Source organism: Passer montanus, unplaced genomic scaffold (assembly GCF_014805655.1).
Source record: "Passer montanus isolate IOZ18808 unplaced genomic scaffold, ASM1480565v1 scaffold44, whole genome shotgun sequence".
NCBI lineage: Eukaryota > Metazoa > Chordata > Aves > Passeriformes > Passeridae > Passer > Passer montanus.
Genome location: NW_024369262.1, coordinates 2,357,464 through 2,384,942, shown reverse-complemented (window position 1 = coordinate 2,384,942; position 27,479 = coordinate 2,357,464). Strand labels below are relative to the sequence as shown.

The 27,479-nt window shown below is 47.9% G+C and overlaps 1 protein-coding gene across 2 annotated transcripts in view; it reads left to right on the top strand.

Annotated features, from left to right (window-relative positions):
* SLC43A2 (solute carrier family 43 member 2) overlaps positions 1–26,121 on the top strand; it is a 31,571-nt gene extending 5,450 nt beyond the window's left edge. Inside the window, exons 2-13 of one of the 2 annotated variants that reach the window (XM_039720437.1) lie at positions 3,260–3,449; positions 4,405–4,460; positions 5,147–5,223; positions 11,222–11,314; positions 11,951–12,084; positions 12,486–12,688; positions 13,358–13,501; positions 16,826–16,964; positions 17,399–17,531; positions 18,414–18,487; positions 20,136–20,259; positions 21,090–26,121. In XM_039720437.1, the coding sequence (XP_039576371.1) occupies positions 3,260–3,449; positions 4,405–4,460; positions 5,147–5,223; positions 11,222–11,314; positions 11,951–12,084; positions 12,486–12,688; positions 13,358–13,501; positions 16,826–16,964; positions 17,399–17,531; positions 18,414–18,487; positions 20,136–20,259; positions 21,090–21,251 (1,529 nt within the window). In that variant the 3' untranslated portion in view covers positions 21,252–26,121. The remainder of the gene's footprint in view (positions 1–3,259; positions 3,450–4,404; positions 4,461–5,146; positions 5,224–11,221; positions 11,315–11,950; positions 12,085–12,485; positions 12,689–13,357; positions 13,502–16,825; positions 16,965–17,398; positions 17,532–18,413; positions 18,488–20,135; positions 20,260–21,089) is intronic. The other variant, XM_039720436.1, reaches the window with a different exon arrangement.
* Positions 26,122–27,479: the final 1,358 nt, after the last annotated feature.

The following is a 27,479-nucleotide window of genomic DNA, read 5'->3' as shown; positions in this document are numbered from 1 at the left end:
GGAAAAGCCAGACTCGTTCCTCTGGTAATGTGGTGTGTGTGTGCCTGGGATTTGAAGAGGTCAGTAAAGAGCAGTTAATGATTGACCTGCTGCATGGAGAAAGGATGGCTTTAATGTTCCAGCCTGAACAAATCCCAGCAATGATCTTGACATAAATGATTACCTAGGCAGCCTTCTCCTTACCTAAGCTGTCATTCTTTAAATAGTAACTTGAACTACTAATTGGGCAGTAGAAATCCTGCTGCTTGTGTGGGTAGTGCTGTAAAAATAGGCAGCAATGTTCTTGTAATTGATGGTAAAGACGTGTAGCTTCTGCTGGCTTGTCAGTGAGGCAGCAGTGAGTGAGCACAGCCCTGTGCTGCTGCCTTGCCCAGGTGTGACACCTCGAGTGCTGCATGCAGGTGGACTTGGCAAGAGGATTTGGGGAGGGCACCACCGTGGGCACAGGGCCAGTCCTTCCCCAGAGCAGTTTTCCAGATGGAGCCAGGCACGTAGGAGATTTTCCCGGGAGTGTGGCACGCACCGATCTGGAACTGGATCTGAGCTGTGATTGAGGGGAAGCTGCTGTTTGCTGTAACCAGGTGCATTAGGTAGGTGAGTAGTTAGGCAGGTTCTCTGCCCATTAAACCCCTCCTAGCTGCATGTCCTGTGCTGCCACTCACTGTCCTGTGCCAGCGAGCTGCTGGCACCCGAATCCGTGCTCGCGGATGAGTCGGCTCTTGGCTGGACCTTGTGCCTGCAGCACACACCTGCAGCCCTTCCAAAATGTTCTATTTATGGAGGTGGCTCAAAGGATCAGGGGATGTCAGGGTGCCAAGGGCTGCTGGAATCGTTTCCATTACACCTCAGTGGATCTTCTCTTGTTGCTCAGGGGCTGCTTCTATTTTCACAAACAATTTGTATTTCCACATAGCGCTGTTGCCTGGCCCCTCCTTGGAGCTGGCACCCAGCAGCTGTAAACAAGGTGGTTGGTACAGGCAGGGAGTGAAGTTTGGTGTCCCGTTCCCAGCCTTCCAGTGTTCAGAGAGGGGCAAATTTCCTTGCTGTTTCTGAGCTGTGTCCTCACCTCGTGCACACTCATCATGGGAGGGCCAGCAGGTGTGTGCTGTGCGAGCTCCTTGGGGACACGCAGCAGTGAACACATCAAAACATGAACAGGAATTTGTATTCCCCAGCTTTAAAGGCTGAGTATTTCTGCTTGGAGATCTCTGTGTGGGGAGGGTTACTGAGGCTTTAACACGTGCAGAAATTATAAGGTCACTGCACTGTTCGTGTCCCTCCACCCTCCTTCCACTCATCAGCTGAGCTATCTCTGGAGAGTGCTGACACAGGGAAACTGCTACTATTTTGTCAATTCCCCCCCTCCTCCTTGTTTTCCCGAGTTTCACCTCTCACCCACATCTGTTTCCTATGAATTTATCTTTGTGGAGAGCCCAAAAGCCTTGATGCTGTGGGTGAAAACTGCAGAGAGCCTCCTGAACTCTGTCCAGGACTGATTTCTAAGGATGTGGCTCGGGTGCCTCAGGCTGCAGTGCTGCCTTCCGTGCAGAGCAGATGCTGCTGGTGACACACGTGACATTTTGGGGATATTTGTTTCTTACTCTTGCTATCCATGACTAACAGGACAAGAGAAGGGGCAGATTAAGTTATCACTCAGGAGCACATGGCAGTAGAAAGGAACACAGGCAGTTAGAAGCAATCTTAGCAAAGATGCTGATGAGAGCAATGCAAATGGGGAGAAATGCCCCAGCCTTCCCTGGAGTGCTGGGAGGGCTCAGAGGCAGCTCCAAGGCCTCAGATATCAGTGCCTGAATTCCTGCTGATACCTGATGGCAGGAAGGTGGAGCGAGGTTTGTTTGCAGTGGACACAAAGCTGGGAGGGTGGTTTAGGGCAGCTGGGAGAGCCAGGGTGAAACCAGTAACTGTGGAGGAGCTGGGGTTTGAGAAGAAGGGAGGGAGGTGCAAGGTGGGGCTGTGCCACCTCCAGAGCTAACACAGAGCTGCTCTCCCCCACCAGCCACAGCAAGCAGGGAATGGGAAGCCACTTGCACATGAGGGATTCCTGCTAATTAACTAAACCAACCAGGGCTCGCTGGGAATCTCCAGCCTCACTTCATGCTGCTGGTTATGTCGGTGACTTCTCTCTGTTCCTCCTTTACTACTGAACTTTGTCAGATCAATTATTAAATAAGAAGGAGAGTGTTTTATATCACTGGCTTGCAGCAGCAGCAAGAGAGCAAGTGCTTTGTCATAGCAGCAAAGGTTCCAGATAAGTGTTGGGAGGAGGAGAGCTGGAGTGCACTGGAGCTGTGAGTTAATGGAAGTCTGAAGGCACACAGCTCACTCGAGGAGTTGTAAGCAGCCTTGGGATAGGCATGTAACAGGAGAAGAGCTGACATGAGGCAGTAAAAGGGAACTTCTTTCCTTTTATTTTTTTTTTTGAACTGTCCTGTTTCTGTCTTGGTTACACAACGTGGGCTCTGTTCAGCGTGGGAGTTTGCATGCAGAGTTCCTCATGTAAGGGCAAGAACAGAAAGCTGGGGATATAATTGATCTGTGTGACCTAAACCCATTTTGAAATAATAGAAAATGCTAATTACAGGGTAGGACTTAAAGATGCATCAATCCTTTAGAAAAACTGAGAAGGCAGGTGAGCTGCCAGCCCCCCTGGGAACAGGGTAGTTAAATCCAGGAAGGATTTTTCAGAGCCAGGGCAGTCAAAGCAGGGTGGCTGCTGCAAAGCCATTCTTCATCCTGGTGCCTGCAGTGAGGGTAGGAAGCTTTTTATTTGAGCAGGCTGCTGCTCAGTGCCAGGCCTTGTCAGCCTGGTGTCTGGAACCAAAATAACTGATTTGGCTGTAGCTGTCGTTAGTTTTGTTAGGGAGAAGATCTCTGAGAACATGACAGCTGCAGATTAGGAGGACCTTATTTTTGTATCCCTTTGGGTTTAGCAGGGTTTAGTCTCCTGTAATTGCCAGGACATTGCTGTATAGTTGTTTTAATAAATTAAGGACTCTCCATCCCTAGGTTTTTACCCTGCTGCTTCATGGGATATGTGTCTCATGGCTGCTTTTTCCTGCTCAAAGCAGAGCTCATCAGGTTTCCCTCATCCTTCTGCTGCTCTGCTCTTCCATTTCTCACTGATTAGACTAAAAACTGAACTGTGGGGGGCATATGCCCAGCAGGACTTTTCCCTTCCCTCCTTCCTGCAGCATTTTAAATCCAATCCTAACACACTGTTCTCTCTCACCCCATGTAGAGACCACCACCAACAGCTCTGAGCTCGACAACAGCACAGCATCAGAGCACAAATGGCCTTCCTGCAACGCCCAGGATGAAATGCTGAACTTGGCCTTCACCATTGGCTCCTTCCTGCTCAGTGCCATCACGCTGCCCTTGGGAATTGTCATGGACAAGTACGGCCCCCGCAAGCTGCGGCTGCTGGGCAGGTGGGTGTGCAGGGCTCCAGGGGGCTGAGGGCTCACTTCCCACCCTGTCTGGGTGCTGTGGGCTCCCTGCAGCCTTGGGAAGTGTCTGAGGGATGGGGCTGGGATCTGCACAGGACAGCAGAGCAGCTCTGGGGTGATTTCAGGCAGCACAGTGAATTGCTCCATAAGGGAAGGGCCTGGGACTCCATGTCCACACTTCAGCTCTCCAGTGCTGCTCTGTGATCCCTGTCCAGATGGAGCCTGGAGGAAGAGCGGAGTCATTTGTGAGTCAGGGAGGGTAGCTTTCTCCTTGGGCTGGGAGCTATGTCCTGAGAGGCACAAAACCAAGATGTTACATCATTGTTTGCAGGCTGGGGAGTTAACTCAGGGATAAACATGTCCTGTTGCCTTTCCCAGGGCCCTTCTTTTCCATGTGGTGTGTTGCTTTCTGCCTCAAACAGCGAGGCTGTCAACTGCTTCTGTCATGGCACAGAGGGATCAGTGACTTTTGGGATCACGGTTTTAACTGTCACAATTTTAATGCAGTGAACTTGATTAGAAAAAACAAACTGGCCTGTGGGCAGAGTGGGAAAAACAGAGCAAGTCTCTGACTCAGACGCTACCAGAGAGGAGTTGAGTGCTGGGGCTCAGGACAAAGGCTGCTGCTGCTGCCTTTGGTCACCCTGAGGTGAGGGCTGGAAAAAACTGTGCTGGAAGACCAGTGGGAATTTGGGTCCAGACAGAGCTGTGTCGTTGCTGGGAGGAAATGTTCCTGCCCCAGCCCTTGTGCAAGGCTTGCCTGTAATACTTGTTTGCCAGTAATATTTGGGTATTTCCCAGGATTTTTCTTTCCAAATTGCCAGCTTCCCTCCCTCTTACAGAAAGTGCCTGTGAGGTGCTGAGGAGGTGGAAGCAGCTGTAATTGACTGTGGGTAAGGCTGTTTGTGAGAAACTGATGGCTCTGGTTCCCTTTCAGTGCCTGCTTTGCCGTGTCCTGTGTGCTGATTGCGTACGGTGCCAGTAACCCAGACTGTAAGTTGGCATCTTTCTGCTGAGCTGGGAGCATTGCAGGGCTCTGGTTTGGGGTTTTTGGGGAAGCAAAGTTCAAACTGTCACCCCCCCAGTGCTGTACTGGGGTCACAAGCCAAGCAATCTCTCAGGCTGAGGGAGCCAAGTGGCTCTGGGAAGGGCTGGTGTTTCACAACACCAAGTGGAGAGTGTAGCAAGGGCCAAAGATCTGAGATACCCTGGTCTCTTAGTTTTGTGTTTGGCCAGGGCCAGGTCCTCTAAAGGAGCAATTCCAAACGAGTTCCTGGCTCCTTCAGGGTTGGGAAATAGGTAATAGCACCCAATGTATAATTGATTTTTTTAGCAGAGGTAGATGGAGCTGGCTGCTCAAGAGCAGATAGTGAGATGACCCTTTGGATTGTTTGCTCAAGTAAATCTTCCTTTTGAGACCCACCAGACAAGCTGCATCAGCAAGTCTGTGCATTAGAGAAAAGGAACCCTTCCATCCCCTCCTGAGCTGCCTTGGAGAGCCCTGTCCCTGCCAGGCTGTGTGGCTGGGGACATGGGTGCTGGGTCAGGAGCAGCGTGGCATGTCCTGAGGGTGTTGATCCACAGAGGTTTCCACATGTCAGGGCCAAAGCCTTTAGGGCTCTGTCTCCTTTGCTTCTGCACCCCAGTGGGAGCTGAGGGCAGGTTTTTTATTGTTGCAGCTCTGTCTGTGCTGATATTCATTGCCCTGGCTCTGAATGGCTTTGGTGGGATGTGCATGACCTTCACATCGCTCACGGTAAGTGAAGAGTTACTACCTGACTGCTCTATCCCTCACTGGGGCTGTGAGCTGGGCTGGCAGGCAGCAACAAAGTGGATCTTCTGCCTGTGGCTTGAATAGCACGTGTTTGTGTTTGGTACAAAGGGTCAGTCACCCTTGGGAGCGAGTCCTTGGTTGTTATTCTGAAGCTTGTTTTCCCTAATCGTTTTTTTTTCACCTGCCCTTTGTATCTCAGGTGAAGGTGGGGGGAAAAAAGGAAGTGTTTTTGTCTAGGGCTCATAATGTGCCTGTACATGCAGTGCTCAGCTGCTTGGCACAGCCTGGACGTGTGTTTGCACTGGATTTAGCATTGACACAGTGCAGGAAGAATCAGCAGGGCACAAACCCTTGCAGCTGGGTATGACCAGCTTTCTGCAAGCACAGTGTGCATCTCGCCCCCACAGTTCTTCCTGATCACAAAAGGTTTTGCTTTTCAGAAGGGTGAGAGTCCCTCACAGGCTTCCTTAGAAATGCTGTGTTGTTGGGTGTGCACAGCCCCCTGGATATGTTCAGGATTGTATGGAAAGCTTTGGTCAACAACTGTCAGCTGGATGTCTACGTTTTGGGGTTCTTTCTGCCTGGAGGCAGAAGCAGTATCAGTCTCCAAATAACTGCTTTATTTTCTGCCTCATTACCCTGATTGTTGTCAGTGTGGCTCAAGCAGGGCTGGGTGGAAAGTCGCCCAGAAAACAAGCCTGGGAAGCACTCATTTTTTAATTTTTTTTTTTTTCCCTGAGCTGTAGTTGAAAACTTTCAGATTTGGACTGCACTACCTTGAACTTGCTGTTGAAGTAAAACTTCCTGTTAAAGTTACCTCTAAATTAACAGGGCTTAGACACTGGCTGAGGTCCTGAGACATAAATTTGGCAGAGGCTGGCTTTAGAGAGCACTCTGTGTACCATGATTTTGCTGCTGCTGTTGCTTTCAGATATTCAAAGCTTTCAGAACTCTGTGCAGGTGTTGCTCTCTCCTTCATATGTGGTGTTCTTCACGGAAGCTTTGGCTGTGACCCCAAGAAACTGTGGGGCAAATGTCATCCTGCTTCAAATAAAAGCAAGGAATAGAGGAGCAGTCATGTGGGAGAGGATTCCCATCCTGCTGCTGCCAGTATTGATTATTGTCTCTCTGGGTGATGATTAAGGGGTCACAGATATTTTAGAAGCACTGGTGATGATAGGAGTGAGGGCAGGATAGGGCAGGAATAGATTGGGTGTTCTGTGCTGTGGCTTTTAGCAGCAGAAGTAAGCAAAGCCACTTATTAGTGCCCTCATTAGTGAGCCAGTGCTGCAGTGCCAAGGAAGAGCAGCAGGAAGAAGGTCAGCTCTTCCAAAAAGAGATCCAAGCCTTGGGAGGTCTGAAGGAGGCAGTGATGTTGTGAGGCCACAGAAGCCTCAGGTGGAGCCCATCCCCTCAGCGTGTTCTGCAAAGAGCTGGGGTGGCTTCAGGCCTCACTTCTCCAATGCACAGGCAGGTGTAGCTGCTTGTGCAGCTGCACAGAGGCATTTTGGTACCTGAGGTGTGTGAATGTAATTAAAAATAGCCTCAAGTGGGAGGGAAGCACTCCTTTACCTGCACCACAGCCTAGCTGTGCTGCTGCCTGTTAGAACCAGCTGCATTTTGGTTGTTGGCAGCTTACAGCTTTACCATTCTGCCTGCAAGCTGCTCTTGGTGTGTCAAGAACCATCTTCTGCTGTCGCAGGGTGATGCCTTGTGGATTCCTTCCAGCTGTGGCCCCTGGGGACAGGCGAGGGAGGGACACAGGGACATGGGCTGTGGCCTGAGCACGCTGTGCTCCGCCTTGTGCCCGGGAGGGGACACTGAAAAGACCTTTGTAAGGCCGTTCATTACCGAGGAGATGATGAGCCCTGCTCCTCCCGGTGCCAGGGCAGCTCGGGCTGGCTGCCACAGGCGCTGGCTGCGTGCACAAGTCACAGCAAGGTGACTCTGCTCCTGCCAGCTGCAGGTGACCTGAGCTGCTCCAGGAAATGGGTCAGACCCACTGCTGCAATGGGCCTCGGCCACCCCAGGCAGGTTTTGGTTGCTGCTTCGTGGCAGGGTGTCCCCACCAGCTTGTGGGGTGTCAGGTGTTGACACCTCCTGGGACATGGTGGCAGGGACCCTCAGTCAGGGATAAACAGGATCTGAGAGGATTAGAGCCTGGGACAGTGTTCCACAAAGCTTTGCCTCTTGAGTTTAAAGCCTTTTCCAGCAACAAGTCCCCAGGGTATCATGAAAGCACATGGCAAGCTGTGGAGCCAAAACAAGCTGCTGCTCCTGGGTGCCTGGCCTGTGGCTTGGGGAGGAGGGGGCAGCCAGCAAAGGCTTCCCAGTTCTGGGAACAAGGTCAGGCTGTGCCTGTTGTTAAAATGCAGAGGGGAGATTCTGCCTCGTGACTTGGTCTTGGCCAATGTAAGTGAAGATTGGAAATGGAAACAGATCTGTGCTGGTGGCTCTGACAGCAACACGGGAATCTGGCGCTGGTTCTGCTCCGAAGCTATTTCATGCAAAGAAATAAACATGTGTGATAAATTACCACAAAGAGCCTTTTATAGATTGTTCTCTGTGCTGTTTTCCTTTCAAAGAATTACAGCTGCTTTGCTCTGATTTTCTGCTGAAAACAGCCCCCTTTAATCAGAGAAGGGGGGGACATTGCTGTATAGGGAATCTTTTTTGCTTGGAAATATTAGGAAAACTTAGGGCTCTGTGAGCTTTTGTTTGCTGGAGAATGGGAACAGGAGTTTCCATATGCTTTGGGCAAAGGGGGCAGTTTGAGGCTTTCCTGAAGAGCATATTTTTAGTGTCTGTGTAACTTCCAAATACACCCTCAATAGGGAAAACAAAGTTTAATTGAATAAAAATACCATTTTTCAGTAGTCTAGTTTTCAATGCCTTGATTTTTTTTTTTTTACTGTTCTTTCAAACAGTCCTTGCAAGAAGAGGGAAATAGGCTCTGGTAGCAATGCTGTGCTGTTTTCTGTATATGGAATGTCTCCAGGGAAAAGCTGGAAAACAATATAAATTATTATAAACTCACTGTAGGGAAGATGAGGAAAAAAAATCTGCAAGAGGAAATGATTTATCAGTTTAGGATTACAGACCTGCAATAAAGGACTCCAGTAAAAAACAGTTACGTGTGGCAACATTCACTGAGTGTCTTTGTGACAGGGCATAAAGTTAATATTGCATTGAGTGTTAGTGACCTTTAAACAAGAGGCTTAAGAGTTTCTGTCGTCATAGGTCTTGCAGAATTGGAGCTGTCATACCAGAATGGGCAGAAGTTAGTGGAGGAGTCACTTCTGGCCTGAGGGGATGAGATCAGAATGAGGATTAGATCCTTTTTGGTGGCAGAAAAACAGAGCTCACTTGCTCCGTGGCTTGTATTTTTTATTGCCTTTTTTTTTTTTTTCTCTGTGGTTCATTTTTTCCAATGCTTGCTAGTATAAAGACAGCATGAAAAATGACTTGGTAAATATTGCATGTTGTTTGTGTAGCTGGTCTTAATATGAGACCTGCAGAGGCCCTGCCAGTGCTGGCACAGCCTGAGAGGTATTCTGTTCTTGAAGGGACTTTTCCCCCTTCATTTCCCCTCTGCCCCTCCAGGTAGTCCCACATTTCTCTCCCTTCCAAGTGCTCAGTGTTTGCAGTTTCTGCTTTGATTGGGCTGGATAAGACATTAAACCTCTTCTGTCCAATTTTTTTAATCTAGCTGCTTGCTGGGCGCCAAATTGGATTTGAGGAAATCTTTAGCCTTTCTAGGACCTCTGTCCCAATCAGGGCAGAAGCAGCCTTGGGTTCTCCTGGTCGTGGCTTCCTGTTCTGTGTCTCCAGTAGCCCTCAGAGCAGGAGGATCCACCTGGAAGTTCCTTTCCTGCTGTATGAAAAAAGCTTTTTGTGGACTCTGGATCTCTGGGGAAAACCAGCCCGAGCCAAGAAGCAGCTGTGTTTGTGCAGCTCTTGCCCTGCCCTGAGCTCCCCAGCAGGAGCAGCAGCTTTGTTGTCATTTCTGGACATTATTTTAGTTTGGGGTGTTTGGGACAGAGCAAATGCCCATCCTGGTGACAGCGACCAGCCTTTTTTACAACCCTCAGCAATTCCACTCTGCAGATGCTGCTTTCTGGGAGTGTGTACATTGAGGCCAGTGCTTCCAAGAGGAGCTTTTTCAGTGCCTGCTAACAGACCTTTGGATCCTTGAGCCGTTTCCTGTCTGCAGCTCCCGGGAGCAGCCTGCTGGCAGCTCTCCCGCATGCGGCCTGATGGGTGTGGGGATGCTCTGCAGAGCAGCAGCCTCTCCTGCCTCCTCTCCTCCTCCTCCAGGGTTCAGGGGCAGCATCAGGCTCAGCACATCGCTGCTGCTGCTCCCCAGCCCGGGGTTATGTGAGGACCTGCAGCCTGCAGTGCATAGGAAGCTCTGCAGTGAGGCACGGGGATGATAAACAGCCAGATGGGTCCCGGAGTGCTCCTGCTCAGGAATATTTTTGCCTTGTAAACACGCCGTGACACAAGCCAGATTTGCTTGCCTTATATGCTGCTCCTGGGAGAGATGGATTTGTTTTTCAGCCGTGCAAGGGGAGTGTGATGGCAGCACTTGCTTGCTCAGGCTGATATTCTCTGAATCGTTTTGTTCAGCAGCCTCTTTGCACAGATGAAGGAAGGGCTGCTCCTGCTTTTGGTCCTAGAAGGCATCTGCAGTGTCCTGCTTTGAGGTCCTCTGAGGCTGACGTGGTAGTGATGCTCAAGTGAATTTGGGGAGTGAGTGACCCAAAAAAAAGGAGGTGGTCGGGAAATGTGCCAGCCTGCAGCAGAATCTCTGCCCATTGACCAGCTTCAGGAGGTGTCAGCCCAGCTCTCCATAGGCTGACAATTTCAATGCTCCTCCCTGTAGTTTCCAGTTTCCAGGCCAGCATTACTGAGTGATGGAAACTTGTTCACTTCTGGTTGTTTAGGAAAACAGGGGGTTCTTCCTTTCCCAGGAGAGTAGGAAGGTCTCTCAGCTGTTTCTGCCTTTGGGTTTTGAGTGGAAGCAGGGGCTGGTGAGCCATCCTGGGAGTGATTTTGCTGTTCAGGTGGCAGAAGTGGTTGCTGTGAACTGTGCTGGCTTACTGAAGCTCTGCTTTCCCAACAGCTCCTTGCAGAACCAGCCTGCTCTGCTCCCAGCAGTGCCAGCACACCTGATGGGAGGCCAGGCAGTGCAGTGGGGTGGGTGGCAGGAGTAGCAATGTCAGGTGTAGCCTGCTGCAGAGCTCAGTAGCTGTGCTGCAACAAATCCTTGGATATCTGGTGTTTGTGATTCCTTCCCTGCACCTAGCTCTGGGTTAGTGTGCTGAGGCATCTGAACCATCCCAGTGATGCAGAAATGATCAGCAGAGAGTCTGCTGCCACAGAAGGAGCTGTGGAGATGGCTAGAAATGGAAATGCAAACAGCAGCACTGCTTGTGCTTGTCTCTGTTCCTTCTTGTTGTAACAGGAACTTTCTGGTCTGCTGCAAAGGATTTGGGTGCTGACCCAAGGTGCATAAACAAAGCTGGCACTTGAAGGTGTTGCAGGGTGTGTTAAAGACTGCAGCCTGTGTCTAACAACCCCTGACTAAAAAGAGGGTGATAAACAGAATTTGGGCACATGTTTGTGGGAGAGGAAAAGTGGTGGCTAAAGGTTTGGGGTAAGGAACTTTTAAAGAAAGCACAAGAGCTGGAGCAAATGCTCCTGTGCTAAGGGTGAATGATGCAAAATATGCTGTCAGTCTGGAAAGAAGCAGAGTCAGTAAGCACATAAATCTTGGATTGTAGACATTCCCTGTCTCTGGAGACACCAGAGGAACCTGCACAGTAATATCTTGAAGAGCTAAGTCATGCCTAAGTAAAACTGGCTGCTTCACATTCTGGTATCCAGGAGAATGAATCCTAAATGCCAATATCTCCTCAAGAAAGCCTCATTCCCTTGGCAGCAAACTGCTTCAACTGATTTTCCTTTCTCTCCCCAGCTGCCCAACATGTTTGGGGACCTTCGTTCCACGTTCATTGCTCTGATGATTGGCTCCTATGCTTCCTCTGCTGTGACTTTTCCAGGAATCAAGGTGAGGCTGTGGGAACAAGGCTTGTGACTGCTGGGGTTGTGCTGGTGTCTTGCCCTGTTTAACAATAATGTGGCAAGAAAGAGAGATCATTTGCTAAAGCTCCCTTTTTAGGGATGTGCATTTGCAAGATTCAGTTCCTGTCTTTATTAGAGACTTTCTAAGTGACTGCCTCAAGCATGCAGCAGATAGAAAACTTTACAAGTGCTAAGTAGAAGTGAAAAACTAAAGGGTTTTTTTTAGAAAAGATTGCTTTGTTAATCTATAAGTTGTGTGTATATATATATTTAATATACATGTGTATTTTATCTGTGTGATTGTCACCAGTGGTTGGCTTTTAACATAGTTTATGGCTGGCAGATGGCACTGAAGGGACATAAAATGGTCACCTGGGCTGCCTGGATAGATCACCTGGTTCTGAACCAGGGATGTTTCATTGCAGTCTCAGGTGTGCAGGGAAATTCCTCCTGGTTTTCCAAGAACGTTCTTGTCACAAAATTGTTTTTTGTACCACTTGAGTTCAACCCATTTTAAGTGTATCATGATGTTCTTTCCCTGCTCCTCTCAGACCTCATTCCAAGAATACTGGAGCCTCTTTCTGCTCCTGTAGCCAAACCCATATTCCCTTGTGATTCCCAGGTTATATATGACTTTGGGGTCTCCTTCATCCTTATCCTGCTGGTCTGGGCAAGCTGTGCAGGACTCGTTTTCCTCAACTGCTTCTTTAACTGGCCCCTGGAGCCTTTCCCAGGACCAGAAGACATGGACTACTCGTAAGTCTCCAGGGCTAATCCCATTCCTAATCCTCTGGGAAAAGCTGGCACAAAAATTTAGAGGAGTAGACAGGGAACCCCTTGCATGTTGTTTATTGCTGCCACCTCTTAGGCTGAGCATTTCTGCCTGCCACTAGCATGTGATTACCTGTAGGACTTTCCAAACTGTGGGAATTACAAAGGAAAAATGATCTGTTCCTAGCCATAAGTATTTTTATATTGATTTATGCCACGTTGGCCCAGGGAAAGTATCTCAGTGTGCTCTGGATCAAAACCGTTTGTGGGTCTGTAATGGAAACCAGTGCCTTAAATCCACAAATAGCCTTTCTGACTCCTGCAACGTTGCTGCCTCTGACTCCTCACCCTGTGTTGCAGCTCTCACGCTCTTTGCAACCCAACAGGGTGAAAATAAAGTTCAGCTGGCTGGGATTTGACCACAAAATCACTGGGAAGCAGTTCTACAAGCAAGTGACGACCGTGGGGCGCCGTCTCAGTGTGGGGAGCTCCATGAAGGGCCCCAAGGAGCCAGCAGCTCTGCAGGAGAACAACAAGCTCTGTCTGTCTACAGTGGACCTGGAAGTGAAGTGCCAGCCTGACAGTGCAGGTGTGGTTCTGGGGTGCCCCAGGGTGCTGGCACAGCTCTTTGGCCTCCCTGCTCTGCTCCAGACCTGTTTGGAAGGGAGCAATGTGTGATCCAGGTGTTGCCAGGGCCTGGTGCCAGCCACCAGGACTGGAGCAGGAGTTATGTAAGGAATCCTGTCCTTGTGTTCTTCCCTGAATACAAATGGTGTAGCCAGTGGTGGGGACAGCACATGGTGTGGCTGCAGGGGGACAGGGCAGCTGGTCACTGCTGGCTCTTAGGTGGATTGTTGCCATCATGACCAAGCCTTCCTTACTCTGGGGCATCATAGGATGGTTTGACCTGGAAGGAACCTTAAAGATCATTTCATTCCACCCCTTCCACCAGAACACATTGCTCAAAACCCCATCCAGCCTGGCCTTGATGGTGAAAACAAATGGTTTGAGAGGCTTCTTTTTGTCCTAGTCCACCCAATCAGGGCAGCCTTCTTTCCTGCTGCCTTGCCCCAGTCACTGGTAGCCAAACTCCAAGCATCTGCAGCTGTTGATGATGGGAGTTTGTGAGGCACCAGGTGAGCTCCTTGGAGCTGCCACTGGCACTCCTAGCCAGGAGAGGCCCTACTAGGCCAGAGGGAAACTAAATGTTTGCCAGGGTGTGCTGCCTTCTTCAGAGGCTCTGTTATTCCTTCTGCAGCTACTCCCTCCTTCATGAAGAGTGTCTTCAGTCCCATCCTGCTGCTCAGCCTCATCACCATGTGTGTCACTCAGCTGAGGCTCATCTTCTACATGGGAGCCATGAACACCATCCTGGAGTTTCTGTCTGGAGATGAAAGTCAAGGTAGGGGAGCCTCTGAGCACCTTTACCTGTGAGGGCAGAGCAGCTGATTACTCAGCAGATACTCTGAGCAGGGCAATGCATGGTGTCCAAGTGCACTGACAGCTGCTGGGAGGGTCCAGGGAAGGGCTGGAAGCAGCCCAGCACAGAGGGGCAGTGAGGTAGGTGCTTGAATGTCAAGCTAATTTTAACCCTGTGTCTGTCAGATACTACCCCATGCTATTTCCCCACATGGGCTCCTGCAAGTAACCCCTGGGGGTGGGCTGCTAATTTTTATTTTAACTGGAAAACCTATTTCATCAGGTATTTGCTTGTTATCCCAAGCAAGCAGAGAATGCAGAGCAGCTGACTCTCATGAGTAATGCTTGGACTCTGTGCCTCAGCCCAGCACCCAGGGGGGGAGAAGTGAAGTCAGAGCTGGTTTTTTGTGCAGCTTGGTGGGTGCTGGGGAGGCTCAGGGCTGCTCCCTGTGCTGGACTCCCTGCATTTATAGTTTTGATGAAGTTCATGGAGCAAACAGGAAAAAGTACATTAGTTTACTGTCAAAAATACCCAGGATTGCAAAACAGGACTTAGCCTTTTTTTGGTTTTGTTTTTGTCCTTTGTAGTAAGATCCAGTTTGAACTTGTTAAATCTGGATTGCATGAAGCTGATAAATCAAGAGGCACTCCTCTGAAAACAGGAGTGAGCTTTGGGGGAGGGAAGGAAACTCAGGAAACTCCAAGTGCCCTGGCATTCCCTGAATTGCTTTGTTTTTTGAGCCTCTGACAGCCTGCAGCATTCAGCTCTTTATCTCCTGGCTCAGGAGCCAGCTTAGGCATTAAACAGCACAACAGGACAAACTTCACACTGCCTACTTTTCCCAACACTGCTTCCTTTTCTGCTTACCTTGTAACTCTGACACTGCTTTTTAAAAAATTATTATTTATTTTTACCCTGGCTTGCTGTACTAATTTAATTTTAATTTCTTTCCTTCTCCTCCCCTCCTTGGAATTTCAGAATTAACATTAACTACATAAGCTGCCAATTCTGCTTAGATCAAGCTCTCTGCTAAAACAGAGATTGTGCCCCTTGGGTATACTGCAATTTTTCTATGCCACCTTTAAGATTTCTTCTGATTTTTTTCCCTTCCTCCCCCTGAATGTAGCCTGGGCTCATTGCAGTGCAGTCTCTGTCTTGGTGTTTCCATGGCATCAGCAAAACAGTGGTATTGTCTGGTCTCAGCAGTGTCAGGCTCTGCTGCAAGAGCAGTTCCAAGGCATGTGCAGCTCTCCAGAAATGCAATCTGTGTGTGCATCAGGAGGGGATGGGATGCTGCTCCCTCACATTCCTCGTGATTCCTGCATTTATTCTCTTGGGTGGGGTTTGCTCGGAGAGCTCCCTCCACCTGCAGCTGCCCTTGGGGGCCCTGGGGGAGGGAAGAGGAGAGCTGAGTCAAACCCTGCAAGTGTTGTGCTCAAAAGTTAAATATTCCTGGGATTACAACAGGAGAGAAGGATGTGAGGGAAATCATGCAGATAAGTAGTGAAGTATTTAATTGCAGTGGGGCACAATGTCCTTGAAAGTTCTTTCTGTGTAGGTTTTGGTGACTTAGACCTGCCAGGAAACCAGAAGGTGGAGAGAGCAGTCAGCCTGTGGCTACTTATCTGCTGAAACCCCCCCCAAAAGATGAGGAAGAAGCTTAAGGGTTCATTCTGTAAATGACTCTGTAATTGTGTTGTAGGAAGGCAGGGGAGAGGAGACCTGTTATGCCTAAAACCTGAAATTTGTCTGCATCCTTCATAAATTGTCACCTTGCTCTCAAATGTGATACTGAGAGACCTTGGGGAGAATCAGAGCTGGAAAACTCAACAGTGTGAGGTGCTTGCTTGGGGTAGTTTTGAGTGGAAAAGCATCTAAAACAGGGAATGTAAAGGCTTGTGCCCACGTGTGCTTCCTTTGCTTGGTATTCTTGCTTTTCCTCCTTGGGAAAGAATGTTTTTTAAGATGACAGATAAGCTGAGAGTGCCTTGTTTTGTAGCAGCTACTGTCTTTCCTCCCCTTCCCTTGCTGACCCCATAAATTTCACTCCCTAATTCAAGCTGGCCTCTGCCCTTGCAGTTTAGAGCCTAAGATTAAGTGTTCAGGGTAGCATAAAGAGGCAAAACATGACAGCGTGGCTTGCTTCTTACCCTCTATTAAAAAATAACCAGACATCAGTAAATCAGCTCCTGCAGTGCTCACAGAGAGTGATGCCACCTGTTTCTCTTGGCTGCAGCAGTTGCTATAATGAGAGGGGATGTGGGGTCACTTCAGGGCTTGCCTTTGTGGGAGGAACGGGGCCATGAATGTGAGTTTGGAAGTTCCTCTCAGCTCCTTTGCCAGCAGCTGGAGCCAGGAAAAGATCACCAGGTGCCATGCTTGGGCACAGCAGAGCAGCCCTGCTGGGGTTTGCTGCAACTCTTTGGGAGAGAGAGGCTTGTTGGAAACGTTCTCTCCATTACCAAGTGGATTTTGGTGGAAATCCTGGCTTAAAAACAGGAGGGACAAATGAAAATTTCAGCTGCTTTGCTTACAGGGCTGTAACGTGTGCTCTGTGCTGAGATGGGCAGTTTCAGAGCTACATCCTTATTTCAGAGCTGTGGCACACCGTGACTCACCAGCCCTTCTGTGTGGTGCCTCAGTCACCACGTGGGCTGCGAGAGGAAGTGGAAAAAAGCCTTGCAGGGTGGGGGAACTGCTCAGTAACAGGAGGGGACAATTTCTTCTGAGTCTGCTGGCATCAGCTTTCCCTTAGCAAGCCATGGAGACACTTCTCTCATCGTTAGCACGAAATTTCATCGCTTTGAGCTTTTTAACAATTGCTCACAAATGCTGTTATTTTTAGGTGTTAATCTCCTGTCTCCTTTCTTCCAAACTTGTCCATTCAGCACAAACTGGGTTAGTCCTCACCTTCCCAGCCTGATTGTCCTCACTGGAGCATCCCAGCTGGAGAAGCTGTAGCTGCAGCTCCCAGCAAGCCAGGAGAGGAGATGACTAAAGCAGGCCTGGCTGTGCAGCACACAAAGCTTATAAAAACTTTTCCTGCTGGTCCTGCCCAGAATAAACCTCACTGACACTGAGTGGGTGCTGTGTCCCCATTTTTGGAGCCCTACCTGCTCCTGCCCAGAGAATTCCAGTGCAGGAATAGCTGAAGAAGGTGTGCCCAGCATGTCCATTCTAGTGTCTGGAAGGCTGATGAATGACTGGGCTTTTAATAAGAGAAGTGATCAATAGGAAGGCTTTTTTCATATTTTTTTCTATCTTTTGTACTGAAAACTATTTTTAATTTTTTTTTTTTCCCTGCAGTGGCTTTCTACACTTCCATTTTTGGGGTCCTGCAGCTGCTGTGCCTGCTGACAGCGCCTGTGATTGGATACATCATGGACTGGAGAATGAAAGAGTGTGATGATGGCTCAGAAGAGAATGAGGAGAGCAACGCTGAGCAGTGCGTAGTGAGCGCCACACGGGACATGCAGCCACCTGGCAGGCCCCCTCTGCTCTGCCTTGTGTGCTGTGGGATGAAAGACTGAAAAGAATATTGGCTCTTCAGTATAGAAAAGAAAGCCTGAAGGAAGACTTGATAATTGCAGAGGAAAGGAGCAGACTATCTTCCATGTCCACTAAGATCAGTCGAGAAGAGCAAATTTAAGTTGTAGCAGGAGAGGCTCAGACTTCCCTCCTAGCCTAAGAGTAAGAGTAACAGCACTGAAATAATTACCCAGATGTTCCTCAGCTTCCACTGGTGGAGATCCCAGCACCTCCATAGGCAGATCTGTAACCAAACTGGTGTAGATAGTTGATGTGATGTGTAGAGAATCTTGCTGTGAGTCCCAGCAGCTGCTGGAAGTGTTTGTAACCCAGGTTTTGCTGTCCTTCCAGAGGTGACAAGAAAAAGAAAAAGCGTGACCGTCAGATCCAGAAAATCACCAATGCCACCAATGCCTTTGTATTCACCAACTTCCTGCTGGTTGGATTTGGAATCACCTGTCTTATTCCTAATCTACCCTTGCAGGTGAGGAGGTGAAATGGGTGGGGTGCTGGCAGAGTGACAGCACAGTGCCAGGAAAACCTGCTGGTGGTGGCAGGAGGGCTGGGACTGGCACTGCTGGGAAACTTCCGTCCTGCTTTGCAAGCCCCACTTTTAGGCCAGAAACAAATATCACTGTGCAGTTTAGATCTCTTGGGAAAACCTGAACAAGCAGCTATAGTTAAAATGCCAGTTGATTCAGAATTTATTTGCACTTAAAAGTTTCTGCAGCTGACCTGTGTGACAACAAATTCTTGCCCACCAAGATCCTCTCAGCAGTGCCTGCACATTTAAACTGGACTTGATTTAAGCTGCTGAAGGTTGGAAAAACTTGCAGCAAGAAGCATAACACAGTGATGTGTACAGCAGCTTTTCCTGCGTCAAATGCTGTGCCCAATGGTACCTGTGGGATTATAAACCTGTTAAAATATTTATTCTGTGGCACCACCTATTTTTGGCAGAGGAGTTTAGTGATTTTATGCTATACTTAAACATGCCTTGATGATGTAGGCAAACAGCTGCAGTTTGCTCATACTTACGTGTTGTCTGCAATAACTTGTGGAAAATTAACTAAATTGGTGGCCATGGAAAAGCATTGTGATCCTGGCCAGGGGTTGCTGGGGACACGTCCTTGCAGCTGTGCCACCTACAAATGAGAGAGGTCTTGTGTGTGTGCAATGTAAGGAAAAGCAGTGCCTGGAGACAAGTGCAAATTTCTTCCCTCATGCTGATATTTCAGGTTTTGGGTCTGGGTTTCCCAATCCTACCTTAGAAGAACAGCTTTTTGGAATGGCTGGTGTTGGGGTCTGGCACACCTGAGTGGGTGTCTAGGGTGTGACATTATTCTGTTTGTTTTTTTTTTTTCAGATTCTGTCCTTCATTTTGCACACAATTGTGAGAGGATTCATCCACTCAGCTGTGGGAGGCCTCTATGCAGCTGTGTAAGTCTCTGGTTCCCTGTAAGATGTGGCTGGCCAGATAAACTGGTTTGGGATGATGGGCTGTCCAGGGGAGAGGGAGATCAGGAGTGAGGTCTTCATGGTCAGAGGGGAAAAATGATGCAACTTGTTTCCTCAGTCACCTCTAGACATGACAATAGCTGGACTGAAATCCCAGTGCTTTCCTTGTTTAGCAACAGAGACAGGAACAGTTATGTGTGAGACTAAACTATTGACATACAGGTTATATAGTAAAAACTCAAGGCTTTTTTTGTCTTGCAATGAGCAGATGTGCATGTGCCCAGGTAAAACATTAACGTGACTGAAAACATTGCTGCTGCTCTCCTCTGAAGTTGACATTGGTAAAACATTGCTCAAGATAGCATTAGTGATGCCTCCTCCCTTTCCCAGGACAGATCATCCATCCTGTTTCCAACTTAGCAAGTTATCAATAGCTGAATCTAAATACTCTCTTCCTCGTTAAGCAATGTTTTTGGTCTTGAAAACAGATCTGTCCCTCCATGCTGAGAGGTAGGACAGAGGAACAAAGGGGAGCTGTTCTCTTTCAGGGCATCAGATTTGTTGAGGTGGGAAGGGACCTCTCAAGATCAAGGCTAGCTAGTACAGGTGGTCCAGGAGTGCAACTGATGTTATTTGGATATCTCCATGGATGGAGAGTCCACAGCTCCACAGACTCTTTCTGTCAAAGACTTAGATCCCCATGTCTGGGGAATCCAGACTAGAGAACACATCTAAGGCTCTTCTTCAGAAATGTATAAACTTTTGGTTCCCTGGCAGCCAGAAGCAAAATATTTTTGTTTTGGGCAAGGTAAATAAATGTATGTTGCAGTACCTATCATCTTGTAAACTAATCCTATTTCACCATTGCAACTCTTCCTGGAGTTGAGGTGTTTTTGCTTTGAAAATTACTTTTTTGAATATTTGAAGGTTTTGATTTGCTTCTTTCTTTCCAAGTTTAGTTTAACCTGACTCTTAAATACTGCTCAGTCATGGAAAGACATGTTAGATGATTCCTGAAATTTATTTTTCCATTAATAATATCTGATACCAGCACTTGCCAGTCAACAGTGTTGTTTAGTTTGACATAGGATCAGACTTGTCCTCTAAAAAGGAAAACACTAACCTGTTGTACAGGTTTCACTCACCTCCAAAGGGAGAAAATTGTTATGACCAGATGAAGATGATTGCTCAGCCACCAGTGTTGTCATCTGGATAAAGAAGCCCTGCTTTTAAGTTGTAAATATCCACACTCTGCTCCCTGTGCAATAGAAACAGGAGCTGTATAAGCACTTCCACTTGCCCACAGCAGAGCTGCAAAACAAAACAAGTGCTGGAGCTGATATTACTAAAGTCTGAGAGCTCAGGATGAGAATAATCTGAAGAAGGCTCCAGCCTTGGCAGCAGTTCCATTCTGCTCTTGAGAGCAGTGTGACACCACAGGGTATTTGTAAATACCCTGTAAAAAGGGGCAGTTACACAGTGCAGGAGAGAGTTCTGCACATTATGCCTGTCTTGGGACTGTGCTCTCATGTTGGTCTTTGTTCTTACTGGACTGGGAATGTAATCTGACCTGGGTGATATGAACAGTCAAGGTGACACATAATAATGCTGTTGCTTTCTTTGTTGACAGATACCCCTCGACTCAGTTTGGCAGCTTGACAGGGCTGCAGTCGTTGATCAGTGCCCTCTTTGCCCTCCTGCAGCAGCCCCTCTTCATGGCACTGACAGGACCTTTGAAAGGAGACCCCCTCTGGGCAAGTTCTTCTCAGTTTTGATGTGAAAGCTTGGGGGTTAAGATGATTTTTGGCTCATTTAAGGACTCCTGTGCACGGACCAAGGTTAAAAATACCTGTAATTTCACATGTCCCTCAGTTTGCTGTTACCTTGGTGCTGTCCAGGAGACCTTTCCCTGTGTGAGTAATGACTCCCTGGGCAGGAAAGCCAGTAAACTTTGTAGTGAATGGAAAGGGATGAAGGGAATGCTTTCCACTAACAGTTTATGTGGTGAGTCAGAATCTGTCAGGTAAAAATGGGTGAGTGTGAGCAGACCTCAAAATTGAGGAAAAACACTGTGATGCTTGAGAGCTACAAGCTCCAATTACCAGTAAATTTTGGATTGCTGATGCTAATGTCCATAAAGCCAAATGGCTGTTGAGGGCAGGGCTAATGTGGTGTCTTGCTGAGAGTCTGGGCAGCTCAATAAAATCGTGACATGGGTAATGCTGGGGAGAATTCTGGTCTCTAGGCTACATGTGCCCATGCCTGTTGCTCTTCAATCAGCAAACTCGGTGTGAAACACCTGCAGCTCCAACAGCCCTTGCCTGTTCTGTGGAGCAAGACTCCCACAGCCATAATCCAGAGTGATAAACTCTTGCAGCATTTAGCTTGTACACACAAACAAGGTTCTCTGGGCACGGGAGTGTAAATATGAAAACAGTGGAGGACGTTGCCAGCACATGGAGCAGGGCGTCTCCTGGTTTGCCACAGCTGGGTGATGTGGGCTGGGCTCTGACACGGCTGCATGCGTGACTGGGTTGTTGTCCTCTCCTAACCAGCCTAATTTTGGTTTGCTTTCCTCCTGCAGGTGAATGTTGGCTTGCTTGGTCTGAGCCTCCTGGGTTTCTGCCTCCCAATCTACCTGGTCTGCTACAGGCGCAGGCTAGAGAGAGAAAAAAAGCAGAAGATGGAAGATGCCAAACTTTTCTTCAAAATCAATGGCACTCCCACTGAGGAAGCCTTTGTTTAAACTGGTGCTTCATGTACAACCTCCCCTTCATGTACAAGTTCCTACCACATCTGTGGGTTCTACCTGTGGTGTAAGCCAGGACTTTTCTCCCCTGGCTCTGCCAGTCTTTGCTCATCACTGGAGTGAGGGCTGGACATCATGACTGAGATTTCCTCAGATATATGGCAGGAGGAGACTTCCCACTCCTTATTCCAAAACACGGGACACTTTTCCTTTTTATAAAGGCCACACAGCTATTGTGTCTTAAATTATCCCCTGATCACACTCTCCAGCAGCAGAGAGTTTGCATGGGAAACTGGGGAGAGAAGGAATAGAGGGATGGGGGAAGAGGGAAGACAGACCATAATTTGAGTTTGCAAATGTAACACACTGCAGTCTGTTTTCTCCCCTTCTTCCCCCAAACTTGGCTGACACAGTCTCGGATGCAAGCTGCACTGTCCTCCCTCCCCAAGGCTTCATAATGGTCTTTCTGCTTGATGTTTAGCTGGAACCAGTGGTTTTACTGTCTCTCCAGACATATCCCTGTTTCTGAGGCAGGGAAGGGGTTTTTATTCCTATGTGTATGAGCACAGCTTCAGTGTTTTGCTAAATGTTGGCTGCTAGCACTGACAGCTCCCAAACCCTTTATTACTGCAAATGACACAGACTGTGAGCAATGGATCTGCCTTCCACACTGAAATGAGGAGCCTGTAGTGGACTGCTGGTCCTAGACCAAGCCTTGGGAGGCCTGGAATTCCTCTTCTTCCCGGTTCACAAACTCACCTGTACGTGTTTTAAACTGTCTGCAGACAGTCCTGGAGCCTCTGAGATAAGAATTGGATCTTGTTTACCGATGAAGTGCTTTGAGACTTTGTTGCCTTTTGCCTCTCCTTGCCCCCAGACATGCCCCTGGGAGGGGAGCAGCAATGTGTGTTCAGTAAAGTGGAGAAGCTTCTTGAGGCTGAGTTCTGGGGCTTCAGATACCTTGGTGTTCAAGTGCTGTGAGCTGACCTGCTGGTGGAAAGAACCAGGAGTGCAGAAAACTCCTTTGTGTCTGGAACTGGATCCTGTGGACATATGGCAGGTTGATGTGGTGATACCATTTTTCCTTTAGCCATAGCTTATTTACCTTGCTATGATAATGGTCACCAAGCTGCTGAACACCAGGTTACTGTGACTGACCAAAATGCTGCCAGTTTGGCTGTTCTAGGAGCCTTCTACAATGCTGATGCTCTGTCTGGACAGAGCACCTGGTGATTGTAAGGTGAAGCTGACTGTCAGAGCAATATGGTGGGTAAAGGTGCCCCAGGCCTGTTCACACCAGGGAGGGAATACAAAGGGAATTTTTAACCTGTTTATTTTTATAGAGGTTTTCCTTGTCTGAAGCAGATTTTTCTGCCCTTAACCTTCTTGTTGAGGTCGGTAGCTCAGGCTCTGTAGCCCTGTGTTAAGCTGCTGGGAGCAGGGCTGTGCAGGGGTGAGGATGAGCATCCCTGGTGGGTGCAGGCACGACTGCACTGGGCTGAGCTGGTGGCTGTGGGAAGGTTGGGGCAGAAATAAAACAATTAAGGAGACCTATGGTGGTGTTTTACTGCAAACCTGGCAGGGGATCAGACATTCAACTTTGGTTGGAAAAGTACAAAAACACCGTGCTGCGACCTTCCTGTGACAGATGACCTGGCAGCTGAGCCGGGTGTGAGCTCCTTGTGGGGTTTGGAGGGGGCAGATGCTCAGCCCGGGCAGGGTTGGGCTCTGCTGCGGAGCCCCGCGGTCCCGGTGCCGGCGGGGCCGCGCTCCGTGCGCCGCCAGCGCCCTCTCCAGTCGTGCTGCTCCGCACTCCCTGCTCCCTTCCAGCCTTCAGCCACTGTTTCAGAAGGATTCACCACTTGAGGACTTTACACATCTGTGATTTTTTTATTTTTTAATGTGTTGCCTTTATTAAATGTGTTTGTTTCAAGGCAGTTTTACTGCCTGTTGTCAACACTGTATTCTTCTGGAACTTTTTGTGTTTTGGTGATGATTTAGTGAGCTTTCCATCTTTTTTTGAGCAATAATTAAGAAGGCAGAGTTTTGATTCATTTTGCTGGTCACCTGTCTTGTCTCAAATACGTGTTCAGAGACACACCAGCAGTGGTACAACCAGAGGGCTTTCTGCAGATTTCTGCATTTTGTATTACAATACTTCTAAATGTTTTGAGAAGAGTCCTGTTCCTGCTCAGAGATACTCGTGACATGACAATGACAGATTAAGTATCAGGTGTGTGAGCCTCCATCCATAGTCTCAGTGTCCTAAAGCAGAGTTGGTGTTTTGTGTGCTAGCCAGCATTATTCCCACCTCAGTTTCAGAACTGAATGTGATTTTTTTTTTTCTTCCACTCTTACGTCACTTAAATGCCTGTTACAAATGTCTCAGCAAAATAGTGGAATAGAGAGTGGCATATTTTAATGAAGTCTTAGTGGAGATGATGCTGCCATTTAATTTACCTGCACATACTTCAAAGAACACAGTTTTATTTCTGCCATCTACCTCCCTACTGCAGTTCCCAGTTCCTGCCCTTTATTAGGGCTCTCTTCAAATCCAGTTTCATCTGCTAAACTGGTGAATGTGTGTGCTTAATGTCTCTGCTGATGTGCCAGGGTGGTCAGAAGCTGCTGGTCAGCTGCAAGGAGAGCTCATGTCCTGGTGGGTACAGAGTGAGCTTTTAGCTGTTCAGGGTTGAACAGACAAATGGGATCATGTTCTGGGGCCATGCAAAGTCAAACTGGAATTCTTTGCTGCAGAATGTAGTGGGGAACAGAAGTGTCCATGTTTTAAAAGAAGAGGCTGGTTAAACAATGGTCTGATGCATCCACTAACTCAGGGAGATTTTAAGTTGCTGTAAATAAGGAAGTTATGCCAAGGAAAGATTCTTGTCTGCATGTTCTGTCTTGTGAGAATTGGCCAAAGCGGGAGAAAACACGCTGGGCTAAAGTGAAACACTGGTCTGATCTAATGGGGTGAAATTTATTTTGACAGTTGTGAACCAAACTAATTTCAGTCTCATTTATCTATCAAAAACCTGCACCTGCATGCAAGATGTGCAACACTCTACTGATTGTGGCATAAACTGCTTCAGAGCTGCACCTCCTGCAGCAGTGGGGGCAGTGGAGGGCAATATTCTGCCTTCAGATTGTTCTGAACATTGTCTTGCACAGCAGAAACACAGCTGGGATGGTTTTGTCACGTGGGGTTGATCAGGGGCAGTTTGCCTTGTCCTCTGATGCTTAAGGAAATAAAATTGTGGACTATATACATTTGGAGTGGAAAACAGCACTGCTGCTTCCCAGCTGAGTGTTTCAGGACCAAGACGATGCCTGGTGCACTTCCTGTGTGCATGAGCCACCTTGTGGGAAAAATAAATGGGCTACCAAAGAGTAGAGAGTCACAGCAGTTAGCATCAATAATGCATTTAGAACTCAGATATAGGTCAATGTGTTGAACTGCTCTCATAAATCCTAAATGATGAATTTGTGGGACTTGGGGGTTTTTGTGTCCTTTGTACCTCCTTACCCTGATCCATATGGGAAGTGCAGGGAGGGTGGCCATGGGAAAGAGCTCCATGGAAGCAACCCCAGCTGAATGTAAGGAAGCAGAAACCTGATCTGTGAGTATCTCGGAGCCAAAGGTGTTGCTGTGTAAAGCAATTGCACCTTCTGGAGACACTGCTCCCAGGCTCTACAGCCTCTCACATGCATTTAATCTGCATTTGTATTAAAATGAAATTGAATTCACAGAGTGGGGAAGGGAGGGTGACAGCTTTTTGCTTTCACTAATCTGTCAGAACCTAAGCCCTGTTGACACAGCCCTTATAGCACTAATGCAATGACACAATGTCAGAAGTAGCAGAGAAAATCTGTGCTGTTCTGCTTAATAGGACACTTACACTATGACAGTCACTGAGTAAAGCTATATCTGGATCCTTGAGATGAAACTGGACACAGATGTCTGGGAAAAAAAGGGGGCAAATCTTGCTGAGACACCAACTTAACTGCAATGCTGCTACAGCAACTGAAATGTTCAACTCCCACAGCGAAGCCTGGCCTCTTCATGCTCTGTCTGCAAAGGAAAATTGCAGGATAATGAGATTTTAAATAAGTCCGTAAATCACGAAAATGTTTTCAAGTAGGAGATTTCCCTCTTGACAGGCTGATGAATTTGGAAAATATGCTACAAAATTCAAAGCAGATACTGTAGGGTAAAAGGAATAAAATCTCTAAACTACACGTATTTGCTACTCTTTTTTTTCACCTCTGATTTTTTTTTCTGCATCTGCAGAGCTTTTTGGTATTCTCTACACCCCAGTTTAAAAGTGCAAAGTGCTCATAATGGAAAATAGTATTACACTACAACAGATTCCTGTTGGGAATAGACTGGTTTGGTTTTGTTTTTTGGGTTTTTTAATTAAAAAAAAGGCCACTTCTGATTCACAATGTTATCTTCTCTGGAATAGCTGAAACAATGATGTGTTATGTAGCTGCAATCTTACATGTTAATTATAAAGCCCACAGGTCCTTGTTTTCCTCCGTGTGCTGCCAGCCTGTCTCTGTGCAATCTGTTTTTGCCAGGTGTCCTGTGCTCCACGTTGTCATCCTACTGCTGTTTGTCACTTCCTTTTGCCTGACCTCTGTCACCTGCTTTTTATTCTGGAGACAATCCCCTCTTTCAGAAAACCCACTCTTTAACCTGCCAGCATTACCTCTCCCACCTTTTCCTGTCCACACAATTTTTTTGTAGCGTTTGCCGAAGTGGAATTGTAAACTCTTCGGGGCAGGCCTGTGTCATCTTCTCTGTGTTTGTAAGGTGATATGCACTCTTGCAGTACTATCTCAAAATAAAGTGATAATAAGTTAATCATTAGTTTTCCTTCTGAGGGTGAACATAATAAAAGCATTGGTTGCTTCCTAATGAGGTTATGGAACCATGAATGCTTTTTAGGGTGGCATCTGCCAAAGGGCAGGACCCAGGTTGAATATTTCCTTGACTCTTCTCTAGGTTAGGAGCTAAGAGCCACTGCCAATTAATTTTTTCTTCTCTAAATGAGTTTAATCTCTGAGAAAAAACCCCAACCCCTGTAGGTGGCAGGTTGAGAATGAGATTGAGCTCAGCTGTACAGTGTGAACTGCTGTCAAACAGTGACAAATGAAGAGTGTGGCCTTAGAAGGGATCACAGGTGTCAACTGCACGTCTCGGTTATCCATGCCTTAGCTTGGTGATGCTAAATCTGTGGTGGTTTACTTTTCCAATCCAATAATGACAATCATTGAAAATGCCATAAATCATAATCATTGACCTAGTGGCAAGGTGAAGCCCATAACCTGAAGCCACTCACCCTGTCTGACTGTAGCACTGACTTATCCCCTGGCTATTTGCGTTAATACCCTGGGCACTCGTCATTCCCCTTCCCCACCCTCCCAAAAGAGGGGGGCCACAAAGTTGACAAACATACTGGAGCGTGTCCCCTGTTGAGACAGGCTGGGAAATTTGGGTCAGTTCAGCCTGGGGAAGAGAAGGTTGTGTGGAGACCACAGAGCACACACCAGTATCTGAAGGAGCTGCAAGCCAGAAAGGGACTCTTCATCAGGCACTGTAGTGATAGGACAAGGAGTAATGGGCTCAGACTGGAAGAAAGGAAATCTAGGTTAGATATTGGGAAGAAATTCTCTGTGAGGGTGGGGAGGCTCTTGCACAGGGAGCCCAGAGAAGCTGTGGCTGCCCCATCCCTGAAATGTCCAAGGCCGGGTTGGACAGGGCTTGCAGCAACCCGGGCTAGTGGAAGGGGTCCCTGCCCATGGCAGGGGGTGGAACAAGATTTTGGGTCTTTGGGGACTCTCCTAAACCAAACCATTCTGTGATTTATGGAGAACCTGCTGGTGGCAGGAGGGAGACTTCTGGGAGCACTGCAGGCGGACTGCTCGGGGACCCCAGTCCCGAGCTCAAACAAGTAACAACCATGCAGTTTACACCTCTTGACAGAACCTAAAGAAGCAGCTGTAGTTTAAAGTGAGTTGTTCAGTTGATCCAGAACAACCCGAGCGCTTGCCAGGAGAACCCTGCCAGCGGCACAGCTGGGAAGACTGCGGCACTGCTCTGGCAAGCCCAGCCTTGAAGCTGAAACAGCACCGCGCAGCTTACACGTCATGACAGAACCTAAAAAAAGAAAAAAACCCCAAACACCAAAAACCCAGGCGTTTTAATTTAAAACGTCAGCG